A 17,565-nucleotide genomic window follows, 5' to 3' on the forward strand; every position below is an offset into this window, starting at 1 on the left:
TCCAACGTCATGCGTCTCCGCATCCAGTCATTCACAAATGATTCATTCCATGCACAACATTCAAAAGTAATTCTGTGTGACCACCATAAATACTCTATAATGAGTTTCCCAATACACACCAAGATAAACTCTACAGAAAATGCCACCGCCGAACCGGCACGTTCCGTCGCGCGCATCACAAATACCAGTGATAGGATACCACCTAGAGAACCGAAGGATCAAGCGCGCTGCCACGAGCGACGACACATATCTCCAACTCAGCGAGTACTCTGATGTCCATCATCCTCTCCCTCCAAAGTTGAAGACTTGGGGCGTTGGTCAAGGGAAATCGAAATGGAGGAGGAGCATTCTGCCTTTCCGCCAATATAAAAACGAAGGATTTTGGATTCACAATATGCTAGCTGATGGGGACAAAAATAATTCGCAGAGCAGTGTAAACTCTGGAGCTCTGTTCGCCCCTACCAGGCCGCAGCGACCACGCCGTGATTCTCACACGAAGATCATCATCGGATTGGAGAGCGATGACTTTCCAGATCCAAAACCCCCAGAAATAGTCACTGTCGTGGAAACATCACAGTCATTGCGAAACAGTAACAACAACGTTGAATCAATGACGCCCACCCCGTTTCCACGAAGCCTTCACGATCCGCTGAGCCCACAGAACCCGACTGTATACTCAACACCGTCTTCGCCGGATCCACTGAACGTCGATCAAGGCAGAAAGAAGTCGCTCCAGCAAATGAATACCGACAAGCCATGTCCACCTCTCCCTCTACGACCTCGGCCACATCAGACACCCGCACTGGAGCAGCCTATGCCCTCACCGGCACTGGAGCAGTCTATGCCCTCACCGGCACTGGAGCAGTCTATGCCCTCACCGGCACTGGAACAGCCTATGCACTCGCCGATACTGGAGCAGTCTATGCACTCACCGACACAGGCGGAACGACTAGATCCAGCATCATTGACGTTGTGGGAGTACATTGCCTGGTTCGAGTCTACCTCAATCACGCATCCCAATTTCGCAGACGACACGGTGCAAGAAATTGAATATATGCGGTCCTGGTTCAAGAAGGCTGGCGGGGTCATCTCTAAAGATCGTATCATTCGTGATCTCCAAAATGATTGGGATGATATATGCAAATGCTTGAACGCATTTGGCAAACAAAAGAGTGCGAGGACTCTGAACAGTGCGCGGCTGCTGGGGCAGGTGGTGATGAAACTTCAGTTGAAGAAGAGTGTCAGCCAGAGATGTCAATAGGCCAATCCAACATTAGTTAACGAATGCATATCTTCTATTAGTAAATAGCACAGATCGCAGTCTGGACCGCTACGACAGCTGTCAAGCCTAATATGATGTTTTCATTTGGTTAGCGAGCCGTTGATGGAGAATTTTCCATTAGCTTCCTAGGTTGCCGGACGGGGGTTAGGATTCCTGCGGGCGCTGATACGAGCACAGCGTACGAGTTAGATCTATTAGAAGCACAATCTTCGGGGTCGATGGGGCCCCGTCCGATATGCTCGTAAAAGCCAAATTTAATGGACACCCACCCTCACTCCAGAGTCCAGGCTATTTCCACTGGTGGAGATAAATGTGCCCGCGACTATCGGCAATCACGTGACACTATACACTAACGGCCGATAGCATCGCATTGCGACAGCTCAACATTCGATCATTCACGATAACCACAATTTCCAACAGTCGCCGTTACGCCCTAGATGTGGCAAGCTGTTCGCGATGCAGTCGGTGCCGAAGAAACGTATGAGAGGAGCATGCCGGCCGTGTGCCCGAAAGAAGAGAAAGGTTGGTGAGCTTCCGAATCTCTAATTATTCGGAGACTAACATGAGCGACGTATCGGATAGTGCGATCATAAGTATCCACGATGCACACAATGCGAAAAGCATGACGATGTGTGCGAGATGAGAAACTTCAAGACATGGGGACAACCCTTAGACTCTCAAGCTTTCGTTGTCCCCACCGCCCAGCAAGCGAAGGTTACCAAAAGTGTCACTACTAAGGACAGTCGGAATGTGTTTCCAACCCATTCATCATCAAGATCGCCTTCCTTCAGTCAAATTCCCGATGCATATCTCAGTAACATGCAGGTCGCGGGAGCAATGATACATCCAAATGTTGTCGATCGCACTGCTAACGTTCTGGGGTCGTTTGCGCAACCGCTGCCGTTCGGGCCACAGGAGGCTCTAGAAAGAAGTTCATCATCTTCTGATTCTAGTTTCATTTACTATGATCCGAGTTATTCTACTAGCACAGGACCCGACAGTTTACAGATGAACATGACTGGCTTATTAACGTCGGCCTCGATGTATCAGGATACCCCATACGTTCCTGGGTTGATGCCAGATACTGTCGATGAGATCATAGAAGATTTTGTTGATGCTTCTAAACCCCAGCCGTATCTATATAATCCCTCGCCTTTTCCAGACGATATGCTTGTCTCACCTGAGAAACGATTCTTGTGGGACTACTTCTTCCATGGAGTTAAGGCTAACATATTGTCACTCGACACCTGCGACATCGCACATCTACACGATTTCCAGGATCCGTACAACACCATTTTACCTTGCATAGCTCTAGACAACCCAGTCTTACGAGGCGCGTTGCTCTGTGGCAGCGCATTACAATTTAAACATATCCATGGCCAAGACAGCTGGACTCCAGTTGCGGAATCGATTGGCTCCAACACCCTGCAACAATTGCGCATGTACAGAAGCGCTCCCCCAATGGACAGTTCCAACATACTCGCCCTAATGTTAGCCGCTTCATTCCTTCACTTCTTTCGCCGTGATCGGAGAGATGGATGTTTGGAGTTGGCGGCTGGTTATGCCATGGACCTCCGTTCTCGTTCCAAGTCCCAGACCCAACCAGCTTTACCGAGTAAGAATCTAGATATGAGCTTGACGGCATTTCGATGGAGCATCATATCGACTCTATGCTCTCTAAGGATGCCAGACGCGCCGCTGGTACCCAGCAGCGGATCCCGTATCATCGAGCTTGACGACGAGGAGGTCACGGAGAACTTCTCAAGCACATTCCAACATTGGGTCACACATCCGCTCTATGTCTTCTCTCCTCGCCTGGTAAATCCATTGCTCAGAATCGGCAAACTCCTTGAGCGACAATTACTCGGAGAAACCGAACTAGACGACGAGATCAGGGTAGCAGAAAAAATGCTGCACAACGCGCGAGAAGCCGACGACGCCTTTTTATCGTCGCCGTACGGAGTCGCGGACCCAAAATCAGCACTCGCTGCGAACGAAGCCATGCACGCTTCGAGCCTCATTCTCGTCTACGCTCGACTGAAACAGATGCCGTACACATCACCACTGATACGGAAACAAGTGCAAATCGTCGTCGACGAAGTCGCGAAGATTAGCGTGAATTCGCGCGTCTCACATACCATCTTGTTCCCGCTCTTCATCGCGGGTTGCGAAGCGGTGGATCTACAAGCGAGGGAATCGATACAAAGGAGGCTCATGATGCCGAAAGGGGAGTTTTTCAATAAGAAGACCGGGCCAGCTAGTGCTCTCGATCATATTTGGGAGATTCGAGACTTGGAACCTGGGCTTTTGTGGCCACATTGGATATATAAAGGTATGTAATGATTCTCTTCCCACATCTGTGGTGTAGACACCAACGCTAAGCTTTCGTATAGTTGCGCCTGAACATCGGGTCGATAGCTTGTTTTGATTTTGATCTTAGCTGTTTAGTAACGATTCATGACGGAGTTTTGGGTGGAATTTTGCGACTTTACTAGAATTGAGCATTTTGAGCAACGACCACGTTTACATTCTCTACGTGGACGCGACCACCAATCAAACCACAAACTGCGAAGAAAAGCCTTCGAAGTGATCGACCGACTGCCCGCACCCTCATAGTCAACTACTTGGGTAGCAGTGCTAAAAATGAAGAACCGACGGAAGTACTCATTTTAAGCAAACCTTCTTGGATGACTAAATTATCATCTGCACGAAACAACGTCTGTATTTCGCAATGTATCCGTGTGGGGTGCAACTCCGACAGTTACTCTAGCCCGGTGAATCACTTCCACCTTCCATTATGGACTAGGAGATGGTACGAGCTCGAGGGTTTCATGGCGGGGAAACATTGGCGAACTACCTGGGACTTGGGAAGTTAGGTTGTTGGTGTCTTTGGAAGAGAGCAATGATTACTTGACCCACCGGAGTCGGTGGGTGCAACCGTGGAGGGCCGACATCTTTACCATAGTTACATCACCTCATCCAACCATAGTAAACACTTATTCCATTAACTCATACCATCGTTTGAAACCTTCTGGGATAATATTTCTACTGCTAACCAGGCGAGCCCTTTCTTGGACTTAACCATAACAGAGCAAGCTTTTGAAGAAAAATTTGTACTTTGTACATAGTGTTCAATTGAAGTTTACCTTTTTGGTCATGTTCACTTCGATTTGATGGAAACCTCAATTTTGAACTGAGGATGCTTCTGCTAATATTGACGTTACATTCAGCTAGCTACTTCATTCTAAGTCAGGTAAGATCCAACATCCTGCTCTCTTCTACAATTCAAGTTATTAGGAAAACCTCGGTCATGCTGCCTGAATGTGGGGAAGCCCAATTTCCCCGGGATCAGCGCGAACAAATTCTCCGCAAAATGCATGACTCGTATCACCATAGCCTGACTTTTTACTGGGGGCGGTGCACGATGCATATTAATTTGTAGTTTTAGCCGGGCGGAAACAATGTCAATGTTTCTCCATTCGATGATGTCGTTCCGGTAGGGATGATCAATGTTGTTTATGTAGATGAGTTCTTTTGGATCTGCAACCTTGAGCAATTGGGATATAAACAGCGCCATCGCTGCCAATTGTTCGCGCCGTCCCCAAATCGCGATGTCCATCTTTATTCAACTCCCTCCGAACGGGGCGGGTGAATTACCTGAATGAAGATAGTTGAAGCTAACCAGCTTTGACTGCCACCTCCGGCGATGACCTCACAAGTGGGAGAGCTAGCTAGCAAACCATCTACGAATCTGGCAATACAGCATTCTTATTGCCCCAATTCCAAGAGTTTTGGACTTCTCCTCTCTCGGACGGCAATGATCCGAATGCCCGTCCAGTAACCCAAGATTTTACCGTCATGAGCAACAATTTTACCGGCTGCGCGTATAAGTGCTGGAGGGCTCCAATGGATTTGCGTCGCGTCGATTGTGTGCTTGTTTACTCGAGCCGTCCCCAGAATCAACAATGCTGGGATTGCGAATTCCTCTGACCCTCGCCCTCGCGGGTGCGGTTGCATGCTCTGGATACTATCCAGCTGAATCCGCGAACGACATCCATTTCCGCGACAATCTACGCAAGCGAGCGGCGAATGGAACTGCCTTCAATGGACCCTACAAAACGAGCGGAAGGGACATTGTCGATGCCAATGGAAACAAGGTGGTGTGGGCCGGTGTCAATTGGCCGATGAGTGGTACGTTTATTGGTGATTGAATGGGAGCCAAGTAGCTAATGGTAATCAAGGCGAGACTATGATTCCCGAGGGTCTTGAATGGGCATCTGCGGAAGACATTGTCGACGACATTCTCGGCGTTGGATTCAACTACATCCGCATGGGATATGCCATCGAGATGATTGACCAAGTGTACGATCGAAACGGAACCGACGTCCCGCTCGAAGTCGCCATGATCAATGCCCTTGGCTATGTCAACGGCACAAAGGTGACCAACGAGATCATCGCCAAAAACCCCGGCTGGACGTCGCAGACAACTCGATTCGAGATCTGGAGCGACATCGCCCGCATTGCTGCGACCAAGGGCGTCTTCATCAGCCCAGACGTCCACACCGGAAAGGCGAAATGGTGCTGCTCGCACACCGACGGAAACAGCTGGTTCGACGACATCCAGTTCCCAGCCGAAACCTGGCGCCGTGGCCTCGCATACGTTGCCAACTGGGCAAAGGACCACGAGAACATCGTCAGCATGTCCCTCCGCAACGAATTGCGCGACTCGTTCAACGACACTACTTTGATGTACAACTGGCAGACCCTTGCAGGAAACATGACGCAGGGTGCTGATGCAATCCACGAGGCAAACAAGGACATCTTGATCCTCTGGTCCGGCATGCAGTACGCGCAAGATCTATCCGCATTGACAACCGGCAGCAACCTCCTCACCGCCCCATGCTACAAATGCGCCGCTATCCGCGATGCGCGTCGCCGAACCCCCGAATACTTCAACCTCGACGACCACCCCTGGGCCGACAAGGTCGTCTGGGAGATTCACCTCTACTCCATGAGCGAGGACCAAGACACCGGAACATGCCCTATCATCGAAGCCGGACTGTACAGGAACGGCTTCAACGCCCTGGGTATAGACCCTCCCGCAGCGTGCAACGTCACAAACGACTGCCCTAGGGCCGTCCGCGAGACACCAGTCATCATCTCGGAGTTCGGTGGTGCGCAGGACGAGACTATCTTCAATCATACGCTTAACAACTGCCTGCGCGATTACACGGTCAAGCATGGCATTAGCTGGATGATGTGGTCGATTGCCGGATCGTACAGAATTAGATCCGGCGTTCAGGGTATGTCAGATACGTGGGCTTTGACGAATGCAAAGTGGGATGGCTGGAATTATGATAGGGGAATTGAGGAGTTCTGGAAGCCGTGGGTGAAGGCTATGAACATTGGGGGGTCGAAATAGATGTGTAGGGATAACGATTACCTATGCCTCCCTATTGCTTCGCGATCATTTATGAATCTGTAATGCTATCCAGATAGCCCTGAAAATAATGAAATATTATACAATCGCAAAGCAGAAACTTCACATGTGAAGTGTTTGAAGTCGGAGTGTTGCGTTGATATGCCAATGATATCGTAAATAGTATCTAATCAACATGTGGGTATAAAACTAAACAAGCCTCTATATAATGAAACACATGTACCTCAAGCACATAGAAAACATGAAATGACCCAGCGATCAAGACAATCCAGACGACCCAGGAGATCCAGACGGTGCATCAACTCCCGCCGCCGGTTCTTTACTTATGCCCTGGAAAAATTGCGCATGACTTGCATCGTCTTCCTCATCATCCCTGTCACCTACCGCCCAGGGACGGTAATCCAAGTTCTCCCAGTTCGCTTTCGATTTCTGTATAGTTTCCGTCGCCGATGCTTCGCTCTTGACGAACGTGTCCAGCGATGGCGCTGGGAAAACGACGTGCAGTACCACGTACACGACCGCGCTGGAGAAGAAACCGTATATATAGCTCATGAAGTATAATTGAATGAGACTGTCGGGAATTGAGATTGATTTGTTGACGGAGGCTACGAAGCCTGGCATTATGGGTGCGATGCCGACGATCCACTTAAAATGGGTTAGCAAAAGCAATATGATTGCAGACAATCAACTCACGGACACCGGTGCTCGCCAATTGACGCCAAAGGTGTACCAGTAGATCCCGGATTTATCGCTGCGGTACAGATCATCAGTATTGAGTTTTCGTTTGTTCACGACCAAGTAACTCGCGACCATAATTCCAGTCATCGGAGCCAAGAAGACAGAGTAGGAGGAAAGAACCGTGAGGAAGACGGTGGGTGTGCTGACCAGCTTCCAAGGATTGACCGCTATGCTCGTGAAGATCACGATGTATGCCCCTCGGCGGATGTTGATGTATTCTGGAAACGTCGCGGCGAGGTCAAAGCCGCCAATGAGAGCACCTCCGGGGACATTCAAGCCGATCTGGGACAGAGTGATAGCCAAGCCTGCGAAAAATGTACCTGCTCGTGTGCCTGCGGTAGGGTTCTCGGTGATGAGGCGGGAGAGCAGCAAAGGTGGGCTCCAGATGGCTTCTCCGCCGAATCGATGCTGTGTGGCGGCCGTGACGAGAATGCCGATGACGGAGCAGATGATGCTGTAGAATGGGAACGAGAAAGCCTGGCCTGCGATTGCATGTCTGGGCCGTTTGGCGAATCGCGCGTAGTCATTCTGGCTGAGGATTCCTGCTGCGATGGATCCGATTGTCGAAACGATCCCGTACACCGATAACCACGCTACACTGTTGGAACCTCCAGTCTTGGGAATTCCAGTCCCGCCGCTGATAGTATCTCCAAACCCCGCTGGCCCCATCGTCGCCAGTGCCCATATGAGAAGTGCGAGAAAGAACACCACCGTGATTGCGCTGGTAACGAGGATGAATTTGTTCAATTTGTGTGGTCGTATCAAGGCCACGGGTAGACATACGACGAAGAATACGATGTAGGCGATAAACTGTGCTGTTGTTACGCCCATACCGGCCGGCATGGTGTTCTTGACGTGTCGTTCTATGTTTACGTCCATGGCCTGTAACATCACATAGACACACTCGCCGCCTACCCAAGAGTTGAAGCCGTACCATACTGTACAAGTCAGCGACATTTCTAGGTTTCTTTGTTTTGCACTCACCCAAAGCCAGGAAGATGCGATTCCAGATGGGGAATTGGGATCCCCACATTCCCCATACAGATCGATTCACAACAGGAAAGCCGACTGTGTTTTGGATTAGCTTGGGGATTTTTCTAAGGGAAAATATCCACGAACGATTGTAGTAAGCCCCAGGAAGAGAATTGACAACGAGGAAGATTGTCGCAAGGATATTGCCAATGACGATGCAGATGATCGCCTGCCACCAGGTCAAGCCCAATGGTATCAAGGCGCTACCAGTTAGATAGGTTGGGATACTAAGATTGATGAGTATCCAGAAGTTGTTGAAAGTCAAGAATCCCCAGGTTCGTCTAGATGATTCAATGGGTCGGATATCATAATTCTTTTGAACAGCTCATTAATGACAACCTAAGTTATGTAGATAAATCGATACTTACAATCCATCTGTTCCCTGGACTCGTCTGAGGCACGCGTAGTCTCTCGCCCCAAGACATGGTGATTGTTGATGGTGTGGATTGGAAAAGGCCCGGAGACTTAGAAAGGGCAGTTCAGTCAAAACCAATAAGTTTTGCTTCACCGACTAATTCTCTCCCTCGTATCTAGCGCTCGTAACCCCACTGTAGTCGTACTCTATGCGCTGGGTTGTCTCGCGCAAATTCCATTATCTAGCATGTTCTTTTCTCCATTGGATTGTCTGTACACAGCAGCCTCACTGTCGCTGTCCTTTTGGTGAACTCGTCGTGATCAAAGATGTCGTTATCTCAATTTTGAGAGGTTGGCGCTAGCCCTCAGGCCCAGCCAGTCTAGACCCGATTGTAAGGAGCTAACAGCTCACGAATCGTACCAAGCTATGTCAAGGCAATAAGCTCAATGACATAGAGTTACGTGAATTATGACATCGACTGGTGCCATCCCTTTAGGTCGGTTGTTGGCACTATTTGAACATCGCCATAGGGATCCATCTCATATCCGGAACATCCGACTCGTCGACCATTGCGTTAAGCACGATGAAACTTGACGCCAACATACGGGTTAATCCGTTCTAGAATTGACGAGCAGATTGTCCCATACAGGTCGTCTTGTTGGAAATTTCAATCTGTGGATAACACTTCGCTGGCGTCCCTGACTGTTTGAAAAGCGGAAGTGGAATACTCCATTGTTGTGACAGGGTCGTATTTCTGAAAACCCATTCTCTTGACAAGCGAGGGTTGCGGTTCGATGACTCCATCACCAAGAGAGCACATAAAGTATGGAATCGAGTAGCGAGACTTCTGGGGTTTGTGTATGACTACTTGATGGAGAGCAGATGGATAAATGCCTTGGGGTAGGCAATTAGCAGTTGGTTTCAACTATCAAAAGGGCAGGTTCTACTAACCGTTGGAGATTCGCTCGAACATGTCTCCGATGTTCATGTAGACAACGTTGTCTATCGGTGCGGCGTCTACAAACGTATCGGTTGCGCGATCCATATACATCAAACCGCCGTTAGTATCTTGGAAAAGAAGCGTGAAGGTACTAACACAGCATTAGCGAAAAGATCATGAGAAGTGTTGATGACGAAGTTGTGGATTGAACACACCTCCAGTCTGTATGCGCACCCATGCGAGTTACAAGTTTGTCGGCTGCTTCGACCCTGGCAACGGGTGGATAATGCAGCAGTCGAAGCTGATGATCATGACCTGGGTGGAGGGCCCGTACTCTATCGGCCTCTTCATCAGTGAGATCCAGACTGATGATTAGAGCATCTAAGATGGCCAACGAAGTCTTATTCAGTTCCCAATAGAACTTGAGCGTGAATTCTCTAAAGCCATCATATACTCCTTTTGGAAGCCAAGTATTAGGCTCGTCCCGATTCTCCTCACTCCCGAGGTCAAAAGCCTCCTGTATTGAGTCAGCCCAATCCAGACTCATGAACCGGTATATTTATGACTTGCCTTGAAGTCTTTTGTCTTCGAATACATCTCCTTCTTCGCTTCGCTGGTCATTTCTTTCGCCGTTTTGGCCGCGACGTGATTTTTGTCGTCTGGGCGCGAATACCCACGGTGAGGCACTGGCGCGTCAGGATGAGGAGCTTTCATTTTCTCCTCCATTGGCATATCAAAGAATTCTTTCGCGACAGCGAATGCCTCCGTAATCATCTTTTGAGATACTCCATGACCGACGATGCCAATGCATCCATTAACTTTGAGCTTCTCGCGTAGGTCGATGGCAGCTCGGCGTTTGGATTCGGCATCGCCATTGGCAGTAAAAGCGGAGAGGTCGACGATTGATACTTCATGGTCTCCGCAGTAGGTATCGGATCTTGTATTCTTCGTCGTCATATTAGTACGGGTACGACCTCGCGGGTGCAAAAGTCTTCGCAAGTTACAGAGAAGAATTCTACATCGGAGCACTCCGAGGCCTTATAATCTACCGAGTGTTCCTGCAATACTCTTTGAACAAACCAGTTCCACAATTATCATTCAAAAGCTAGTGGACTTCCCGAACTTTATTCAACCCTTCTCAACGATTGGTGAACTGATACATTTTAATTCACTGCGCATTTCCAAATGCGTCATGTTTATGCTGTGTGATCCCACTTTTGCGGCAACTTTGCCATTTCCGTCCACGAATGCGGGAAGGCAAGTGTGGAGTAACGCGGTACCACAACCAAAATCGAACGGGTGCTTCTCCCGAGGGACGTAATACGTAAATTCGATGTCCACTAGACACTCAGCTATGGCTCAAGGGTGAAAAAGGAAAATGTGCACGACTAGAGCCTAGCGTGCGGGTATTCAGCCCACTCAGGGCATTGAGGGACGATGGGAGAACCACATAGCTAGTTTGAATAGGTCGGGTAACTCGTAATAACATATTAGATATAGCCATATTTGAACGACTTCGTTCAATTTCAATAGTCTTCTTCAACGAATCAGCTATCAAGACGGAAAGAAAACGGTGGCCTGACTTCACCGGGGACACTGCAAAGCAATGCGTTTCTACAATACATCGGGAACACCTAATGCACTGTTCTCCCGCCCATTGAACTTCATGTGAATCGGCGGTTTCTTCCAGAAACCAAACAGCGTCGACTCCCTGAGTAGATCCCGATCCCCGTCGATCAGTTGTAAATCATAGTGCCAAATGATCTTCGCCAACACAACCCGCATTTCCAAATACGCCAGATTGATCCCCAGACAAGCCCTCACGCCGAGAGAAAACGGCTGGGACGCACCCTTCGTATCGCCAAACCCCTCGCCAATCCATCTTTCGGGCCGAAACGCGTGCGGGTCGTGCCAGTACTTCGGGTCGTGCATTAGAGTCCAGTTGTCAGTTGATACGATGACACCTGCGGGTATGAAGTGGCCGTCGACGTTCGCTCCGGGCGATATCCGTGGAAGTCCGATTGCTACGGGTGGGAACAGGCGCAGTGATTCTTCAATGACGGCGTTGAGATGGGGAAGGGTGGCGGTAGAGTGACCCGTGATTGCATCCGCAGATGTGAACGTTGTTCGCACCTCGTGCTGCAGTGCGGCAAGACACACAGGATTCTTTGCTAGGAAGTATAACGCTGCGACTGATGTCGTCGCGGTGGTCTCAGACCCAGCAACAATGAGTGTACCTGCCTGGCCCTCTAACGCCTCGATCGAGAACTTGCGAGATTGAATGACTTGCTGTAGAAAGTCTGCTCTAGTGATCTTATCCGCTTTTGCAATGCGATTCGCTAGTTTCGCCCTCGTTAGGCCCTGGTGGATCTTGAAGTTCCGTGCCAAATTCGAAAAGGCGAGGAACGGAAGGAGAAGATAGACTACGACTACACGTCGGCTCAACGGGATGATGCTACCCCAGAATTGGCTGTCCACGATAGTAGAAACCCAGTGATGAGTTTTCGCCGTTTTGACGGCGTCGAAAGATTCTCCGAAGGTCAGATCGCCAATGATGTCGAAAGTTACCCAGTTCAGTGCTTCACAGATGTCCACTCCGTATGATTGGGTCTTACTAAGGTTTCCGATCTGTTGAATGAAGAGGTCAACATAGTAATGCACGATGTCTTCTTGCTCTCTGAGAGCCTTAGTGCTGAAGCCCGAAGCAAGTGATTGTCGTTGTTGTCGATGATCATGTGGATCACGAGTGGTGGCAACTGATGCTACTCCGAAGGGTCGGTCATAGAATGAGGATTTGAGGAACGCCCACTCGCTTGATAATGGGTGGCTGTATATGTCTTTGAGTGATTGTGTCGAACAGAAGGAAAGCTCATTGGGTGCGATGCGGACGACAGTGCCGTATTTCTGATGCACACCCTCGATAGCAGAAAACCAGTAGCCACTCATCCAGTGATACGCATACCAAATCTATATAAGGTCAGCGATCAGTTCCTGTCCTTTATGGTGGTGGGGTATACTTGCATCTGTAATGGCAGCCAATGTTGGCCCAGGGTACTTTGACAGTGGATGAAAATAGAGATTGTATATGGCCTTCACGAGCACGTACAAAAGCAACTGGAACATTCAAGTCACTACGAGTAAGCTTACATGATTTTTGAATCACTCACAAATGCACCTGCTCCCACTATACATTCCACGAGGCTGTATGATGTCACACTCAGTAATCCCATATTGAAAGACCCCGTTACCGTCAGACTGCAAGTGTAAAAGCACAATACCGAGAAAAAGATGAAGAGCAGAAGCCAGTAGATTCTCCAGCAATCAAGATACCCTCCATTTTATACGTCAGACGGAGCTGAACTCCTACGCCACCTTGTGGGATAAGGATTGGTGAGGTTGTGCGAGGAGCGAGGACATGCATACCACTGCCAGCGTAAGCTGTGATAGTGACGAACTGCATGCCAATAAAGCATTCCAGTTCAGCCTTCTGGAAGGACTTCATTCTTTATAGCAGTCACACGCTAATGCGCGTGATGGTTGCCCTTCCCACGATCCTTTGTTTGTCGTCCAACGGTGGCTTGGTGAGATTCTGCTGTGCCTCTAAGATTCGGCAGCATGCATCAGTGTACGCTTTTGGTACTTGATAGTAAGATGGCGTTCCATTGACACGTTTATCTGATTATAGAATTCCATATCCTATGTTTCTATTATGTTGATCTTCTATTATCACTCTCTGTTTGCTAGTGAAACCAAACCCAGTAGAATGCCATGATATCTCCTCAGCACTTCTACCATTCCTAAATTCGACTTCAATCAACTTGAATCAACTGTAAAATCGACCGATATGACAATACCAGAAACAGATATCCCCCTCAACATCAGCTCAACCAACACCCCATCTCATCTCCCCTTCTCCCCACCATCAAACACCCTCCCATCTAATCTCTCCACACAAACCCTAACGGGGCGTACAACCCCACCCACCACTCTCACCACTCTCCTCGCACTTCGTTTGCCTTCCAGCTACCCAGGTGTTCACACCTCAAACCAGCCAGCCAATAGGCAACGACCTCGTGCCGTCAGCACTGCATGCGAACCACCCACTCGGGCGATGTCTTCGCGAGTGGCTTGGTGTTTTTTCCCCGGGTTTGCTGCTCGGGCCAAGCCGAGATGGGTCGGGCGGGATTGCTGAGATGAGGTGAGGTGAGGGGAGGGGAGGGGAGATGATGTTGTGATATGCTGTTGCCGAACCGAGATACGGGATGGTGAGGGAATCATGCGAGTAGGTGAATTGGAGTCTGCGTCCGCGGCGATGGGCGATGAGAGCGATGGTGTGCGGCACGGCACAGGTGTAATATCCGAACAGTATTTAGTAAGAAGTAGGTTTAATAGAAGGTAAATTCATGTAAAGGAATACAGTAGTATGGTCTTAATGATTTATTGTCTATTTGTTTTGTTACTAGGTTGGTGTAATTTATGTTATGAGAAGATAGTTCCTTTAGCTTTAGATATTTTGGAAGGAATCTGATTAACCTCACAAGAAGATCTTGCGATGAATATCTTAATTCATTCCAGATTCTAAGAAGAAAAGACAACACGCAAATAACCCTTCCTACATACATCAAAAGCAGGATACAATTTCCTACTTATTGAGGCGAGCGCTTGTACCCGAAGCAAACTCTAACCCCTCCCGCTTGATCAAGTCACCAAGAATCGTCATTTCGAAACCTCGTGAAAGGCTGTCATTCACAAGTGCGCTTCGCGACTTCATTACGACCATGCTGTGTATTGAAGCAGATAACTCAACTGTTAACTTGCACTGAATCCAACAGAATAATATGAACATACGGAGTACATGTACATGTCCAAACTCCACGCCTTCCCCTGCGACACTGTCCCCGATTTTCCCCACAGATAAACCACAATCCCACTTTTCCTCGCGGAAGAATAGATTCCATTCCTCCATAAAATGCCGTCCCATCACAAGCGGACATTGACACCGTTGCGATCAACATGCTTGTACCCAGAAGCCAAGCCCATAGCTACCCCACAGCCCAGCCGGCTCTCTGGCGCGCGCCGGTACCCCCCTCGCCTTGTTCCAGACTCACTTCACTAGCCACACCGCCGCCGCAAGCGACTAACCCCTACGCCAAAACGCCGGAACAGGTTTTTTTTTATTTAGCCAATGAGCCACCAATCATGATACGCAGTACTCCGTATGGGGACCTTTAGATTGTTTCCTTGTTTTCTCGATAGAGCGTGTGTACTGCTGACGGTGAAGTTACGTATGAAGGAATCGGAGCTGGTGCATATGCACGCGCGTCCTGGTGGCCTGAAGTACGGAGTCGGCGCGTGCGACTACTACTCGTAGTTACTCGTAGGATTGCTGTCGCTGCTGTGTTCGAAACTTTCTTTTCTGTTGGAAGGGGAAGTAAGGGGTGGATCGTGCGTACAATAAATGCGTGGGTCGTACAGAAAACGAGGCAGGCGAAAAGCTGGAGTCGGTTCGTTTGGAGACGTCCGGTGCGGGGGTAACGATTCGAGGAATTGAGTCCCAGGTCGCTGGGGATTGAGGGACAATCGTATGTAGACAGATGAAGGGTTCGCCCTGGAGCATTAGAATAGGTAATTAAGTTGTTGCATTCGAATGTACAGTCACTAGGCAACACGTACGTGTCTGCCTGCCCAGGGCACGGAGAGCAACGATGCTTGGAAAATGCGGTGAGTATGTAAATCAGTTTGATTCGAAAACGGGTGTATATAAATTGTGTTTGTCGAATCGGAGGGGTATCATTGCTTGATGACCCGGGTCGTGCTGGATATCCAGAATCGAGCACGATCCCACTGACTGCTGATTGCTACTTTGCAAGTCTCTCTCTCGAAAGAACGAGGGACGAAGAAGGCGAAGGAAGCGGTGTTGCGAAGCAACACTCGACAATCCGATCCTAACCCGGGGAAAATTATCCCTTTCCTTGTTTATCCTGAACGCCATGTCCCATGCAACGCTGTAACCCAAAAATAAGGCATGATCTCATGCAGGCAGGTTCCTAATATCTTTTCTTTTCCAAGTATTCCCCAATAATTAAAATGTGTACAAAAGTGTACATGTTTGCACGTCAACTGAAGGTCCAACGGAAAGAAGCAGGACTAATATATCTGATTCTTTCCGGTCTCGACAACGATGCCGTTGGTGTTATCGGCGAACGCTTTCTGAATGGGAAGTGTAAGTGCTTGCATGATATTGTCGCGGTAGTCCATCTTGACGAGGCTCTTATCGAACCAGTAGTGGCGAACAAAATGCCCTGTGCAGTTGGAAATTTCCACTCCAGGAAAGCCGTTCGCTTCCTTGCAGTCAAGCTCCTTGATGTCGTCTTCGTAATCGTAGCGGATATATTCTCCGAATGCACTCTGCTCGTGGAACTTAGGCGTCTTCCATTGCGAGCATTCTTTGTACCGCGTGTCATCGGGGCACTCGTGCCATGCCTTGAGGATCTCTTGGATCTTCTTGTTATTCTGCACAATCATGAAGCCAGTGTTCGTGTAGGTGCGATTGAAGCGGTCGGAGTTGTATTGAGGAGATGCGGGGTCCCAAGGGTCCTTTGCCATAGTGATTGCATCCTTGGGCTTGATGTCCCAATAGTTCAGCATCCATTCGATGGGGAGGTGCAGGAATCGGAAGGTGGCATCGGCATCAAGGAACACAATGAACTTGTAGTTCTTAATTTGGTTGGCTAGGGCACTTGGCTTGATCCAAGTCGCATGCCTGTCTTCGAAATTGCTGGCTTTGATGAACTTGTAGTCATATCCGTGGATGAGGGCGTACGTGTAGTGGTTGAAGACACCCGCTGAGACGTGGTTAAGATCGCGCCATTCGAATTTGCCCTTCTTGTATTCCTCTGTTGACTCGAGAGGCCGAGTGTCCAAATCGAGGATTAGGATATCGTTGCCCATGGGTTTGGTATAACGCGGGTTCTCTGGGAGTTCAAAGACGTCTTCGCCGCTGCGGACGGACTTTGCGGTAGGCTCGAGTTTGGTGGGGGCGAAAAGGATTTGCAGGGCTTCATTGACACCGAGATTGGAACTGCAGGTTGATTAGTAAATGTGTGTATTCATGTCTTCTCCCCATGCATTGCAAACGCGCAAAGTGAATGCAGGCGGAGGAGAAGGGGGAGCTATGGGGGGGCGTACTGCGCATTATTCCCATGGTGGAACGGAATCTTGCTGGGAGACCGCCATGCGAGAACACCGAAGATGAACACGATAACAAAGCCAGCACAGGCGGCGAGCGCAAAGAACGGGGAGCGCGCTCCCGTGATGGGCAGCATGTTGGCAACAACGGTGCGAACGAGGTGGTGGGTTTGGGTGCGAAAAGGAGCGGAGCAGGATAGGCAAGAAGGGGGCCCGGGGCTCTTAAAAAGGTTGTCAGCCAAGCTTACTATAGAGGCGCAGGCTGTCCTGGATTGACGAGGGCTGGGCGCCTGTAGTGCAATTCCATACAGGAGAACCAGAGAAACCAGAGAACAGGAGAACAAGGAGACGAGACGAGACGAGCGAGATTAGGAAAAGGTTTAACGCTCAGGGCTCAGGCTTGTCAGCGCGGCGCTCGCTCCGAACCGTTAAGAAATTTAGGGCTCCTCGAGCTTCATGCGAAAGACAAGATCTGGCCAGGAGTGCAAATGCCCATAGGCCGACTATTACTTGCGGGTTCTCCCTACTCGACCGTGTGTTCCAACAGCTGCAAATGAAAAGGTAATGTGCCACGCCAAAACCGGACAAGA

The 17,565-nt window shown here is 49.3% G+C and overlaps 7 protein-coding genes across 7 annotated transcripts; 3 read left to right on the top strand and 4 right to left on the bottom strand.

The window, feature by feature from the left end:
* Window positions 1-139: 139 nt before the first annotated feature.
* Window positions 140-1,282, top strand: BU24DRAFT_455418 (uncharacterized protein; the record flags this gene model as incomplete). The annotated part of the gene is made up of 1 exon (XM_033531370.1): window positions 140-1,282. One exon carries the CDS (start codon window positions 140-142, stop codon window positions 1,259-1,261), a length of 1,122 nt encoding a protein of 373 aa, XP_033377765.1. The 3' UTR covers window positions 1,262-1,282.
* Window positions 1,283-1,738: 456 nt separating this feature from the next.
* Window positions 1,739-3,710, top strand: BU24DRAFT_414758 (uncharacterized protein; the record flags this gene model as incomplete). The annotated part of the gene is made up of 3 exons (XM_033526244.1): window positions 1,739-1,804; window positions 1,865-3,614; window positions 3,676-3,710. The coding sequence occupies 3 exons, from the start codon at window positions 1,739-1,741 to the stop codon at window positions 3,708-3,710; spliced, it is 1,851 nt and encodes a 616-aa protein (XP_033377766.1).
* Window positions 3,711-5,134: 1,424 nt separating this feature from the next.
* BU24DRAFT_444865 (glycoside hydrolase family 5 protein) lies at window positions 5,135-6,713 on the top strand. Its single transcript, XM_033530663.1, has 2 exons — window positions 5,135-5,473; window positions 5,524-6,713. The coding sequence occupies exons 1-2, from the start codon at window positions 5,248-5,250 to the stop codon at window positions 6,702-6,704; spliced, it is 1,407 nt and encodes a 468-aa protein (XP_033377767.1). The 5' UTR covers window positions 5,135-5,247; the 3' UTR covers window positions 6,705-6,713.
* Window positions 6,714-6,980: 267 nt separating this feature from the next.
* BU24DRAFT_467808 (NCS1 nucleoside transporter family protein) lies at window positions 6,981-8,917 on the bottom strand (the record flags this gene model as incomplete). Its single annotated transcript, XM_033532473.1, has 5 exons — window positions 6,981-7,367; window positions 7,416-8,398; window positions 8,445-8,528; window positions 8,580-8,805; window positions 8,861-8,917. 5 exons carry the CDS (start codon window positions 8,915-8,917, stop codon window positions 6,981-6,983), a joined length of 1,737 nt encoding a protein of 578 aa, XP_033377768.1.
* Window positions 8,918-9,215: 298 nt separating this feature from the next.
* BU24DRAFT_74949 (putative leucoanthocyanidin dioxygenase) lies at window positions 9,216-10,803 on the bottom strand. The gene is made up of 4 exons (XM_033534595.1): window positions 10,358-10,803; window positions 10,003-10,304; window positions 9,799-9,938; window positions 9,216-9,741 (listed from the first exon to the last, which is right to left on the bottom strand). The coding sequence occupies exons 1-4, from the start codon at window positions 10,742-10,744 to the stop codon at window positions 9,515-9,517; spliced, it is 1,056 nt and encodes a 351-aa protein (XP_033377769.1). The 5' UTR covers window positions 10,745-10,803; the 3' UTR covers window positions 9,216-9,514.
* Window positions 10,804-11,401: 598 nt separating this feature from the next.
* Window positions 11,402-13,017, bottom strand: BU24DRAFT_455423 (cytochrome P450; the record flags this gene model as incomplete). Its single annotated transcript, XM_033531371.1, has 2 exons — window positions 11,402-12,754; window positions 12,955-13,017. 2 exons carry the CDS (start codon window positions 13,015-13,017, stop codon window positions 11,402-11,404), a joined length of 1,416 nt encoding a protein of 471 aa, XP_033377770.1.
* Window positions 13,018-15,934: 2,917 nt separating this feature from the next.
* BU24DRAFT_414763 (uncharacterized protein) lies at window positions 15,935-17,112 on the bottom strand (the record flags this gene model as incomplete). Its single annotated transcript, XM_033526245.1, has 2 exons — window positions 15,935-16,868; window positions 16,976-17,112. 2 exons carry the CDS (start codon window positions 17,110-17,112, stop codon window positions 15,935-15,937), a joined length of 1,071 nt encoding a protein of 356 aa, XP_033377771.1.
* Between the last annotated feature and the right edge of the window lie 453 nt (window positions 17,113-17,565).

This window comes from Aaosphaeria arxii, assembly GCF_010015735.1.
Source record: "Aaosphaeria arxii CBS 175.79 unplaced genomic scaffold BU24scaffold_13, whole genome shotgun sequence".
NCBI lineage: Eukaryota > Fungi > Ascomycota > Dothideomycetes > Pleosporales > Aaosphaeria > Aaosphaeria arxii.

What these genes read in the sequence shown, in the direction of transcription:
- BU24DRAFT_444865 (XM_033530663.1), top strand. Translation starts at nt 5,248, where the DNA reads ATGCTGGGATTGCGAATTCCTCTGACCCTCGCCCTCGCGGGTGCGGTT. An exon ending in TGTCAATTGGCCGATGAGTG is followed by an intron (nt 5,474 to 5,523) that starts GTACGTTTATTG and finishes ATGGTAATCAAG; the next exon opens with GCGAGACTATGATTCCCGAG.
- BU24DRAFT_74949 (XM_033534595.1), bottom strand. Translation starts at nt 10,744, where the DNA reads ATGACGACGAAGAATACAAGATCCGATACCTACTGCGGAGACCATGAA. An exon ending in CGAAGACAAAAGACTTCAAG is followed by an intron (nt 10,305 to 10,357) that starts GCAAGTCATAAA and finishes GACTCAATACAG; the next exon opens with GAGGCTTTTGACCTCGGGAG. An exon ending in GGTGCGCATACAGACTGGAG is followed by an intron (nt 9,939 to 10,002) that starts GTGTGTTCAATC and finishes ATGCTGTGTTAG; the next exon opens with TACCTTCACGCTTCTTTTCC.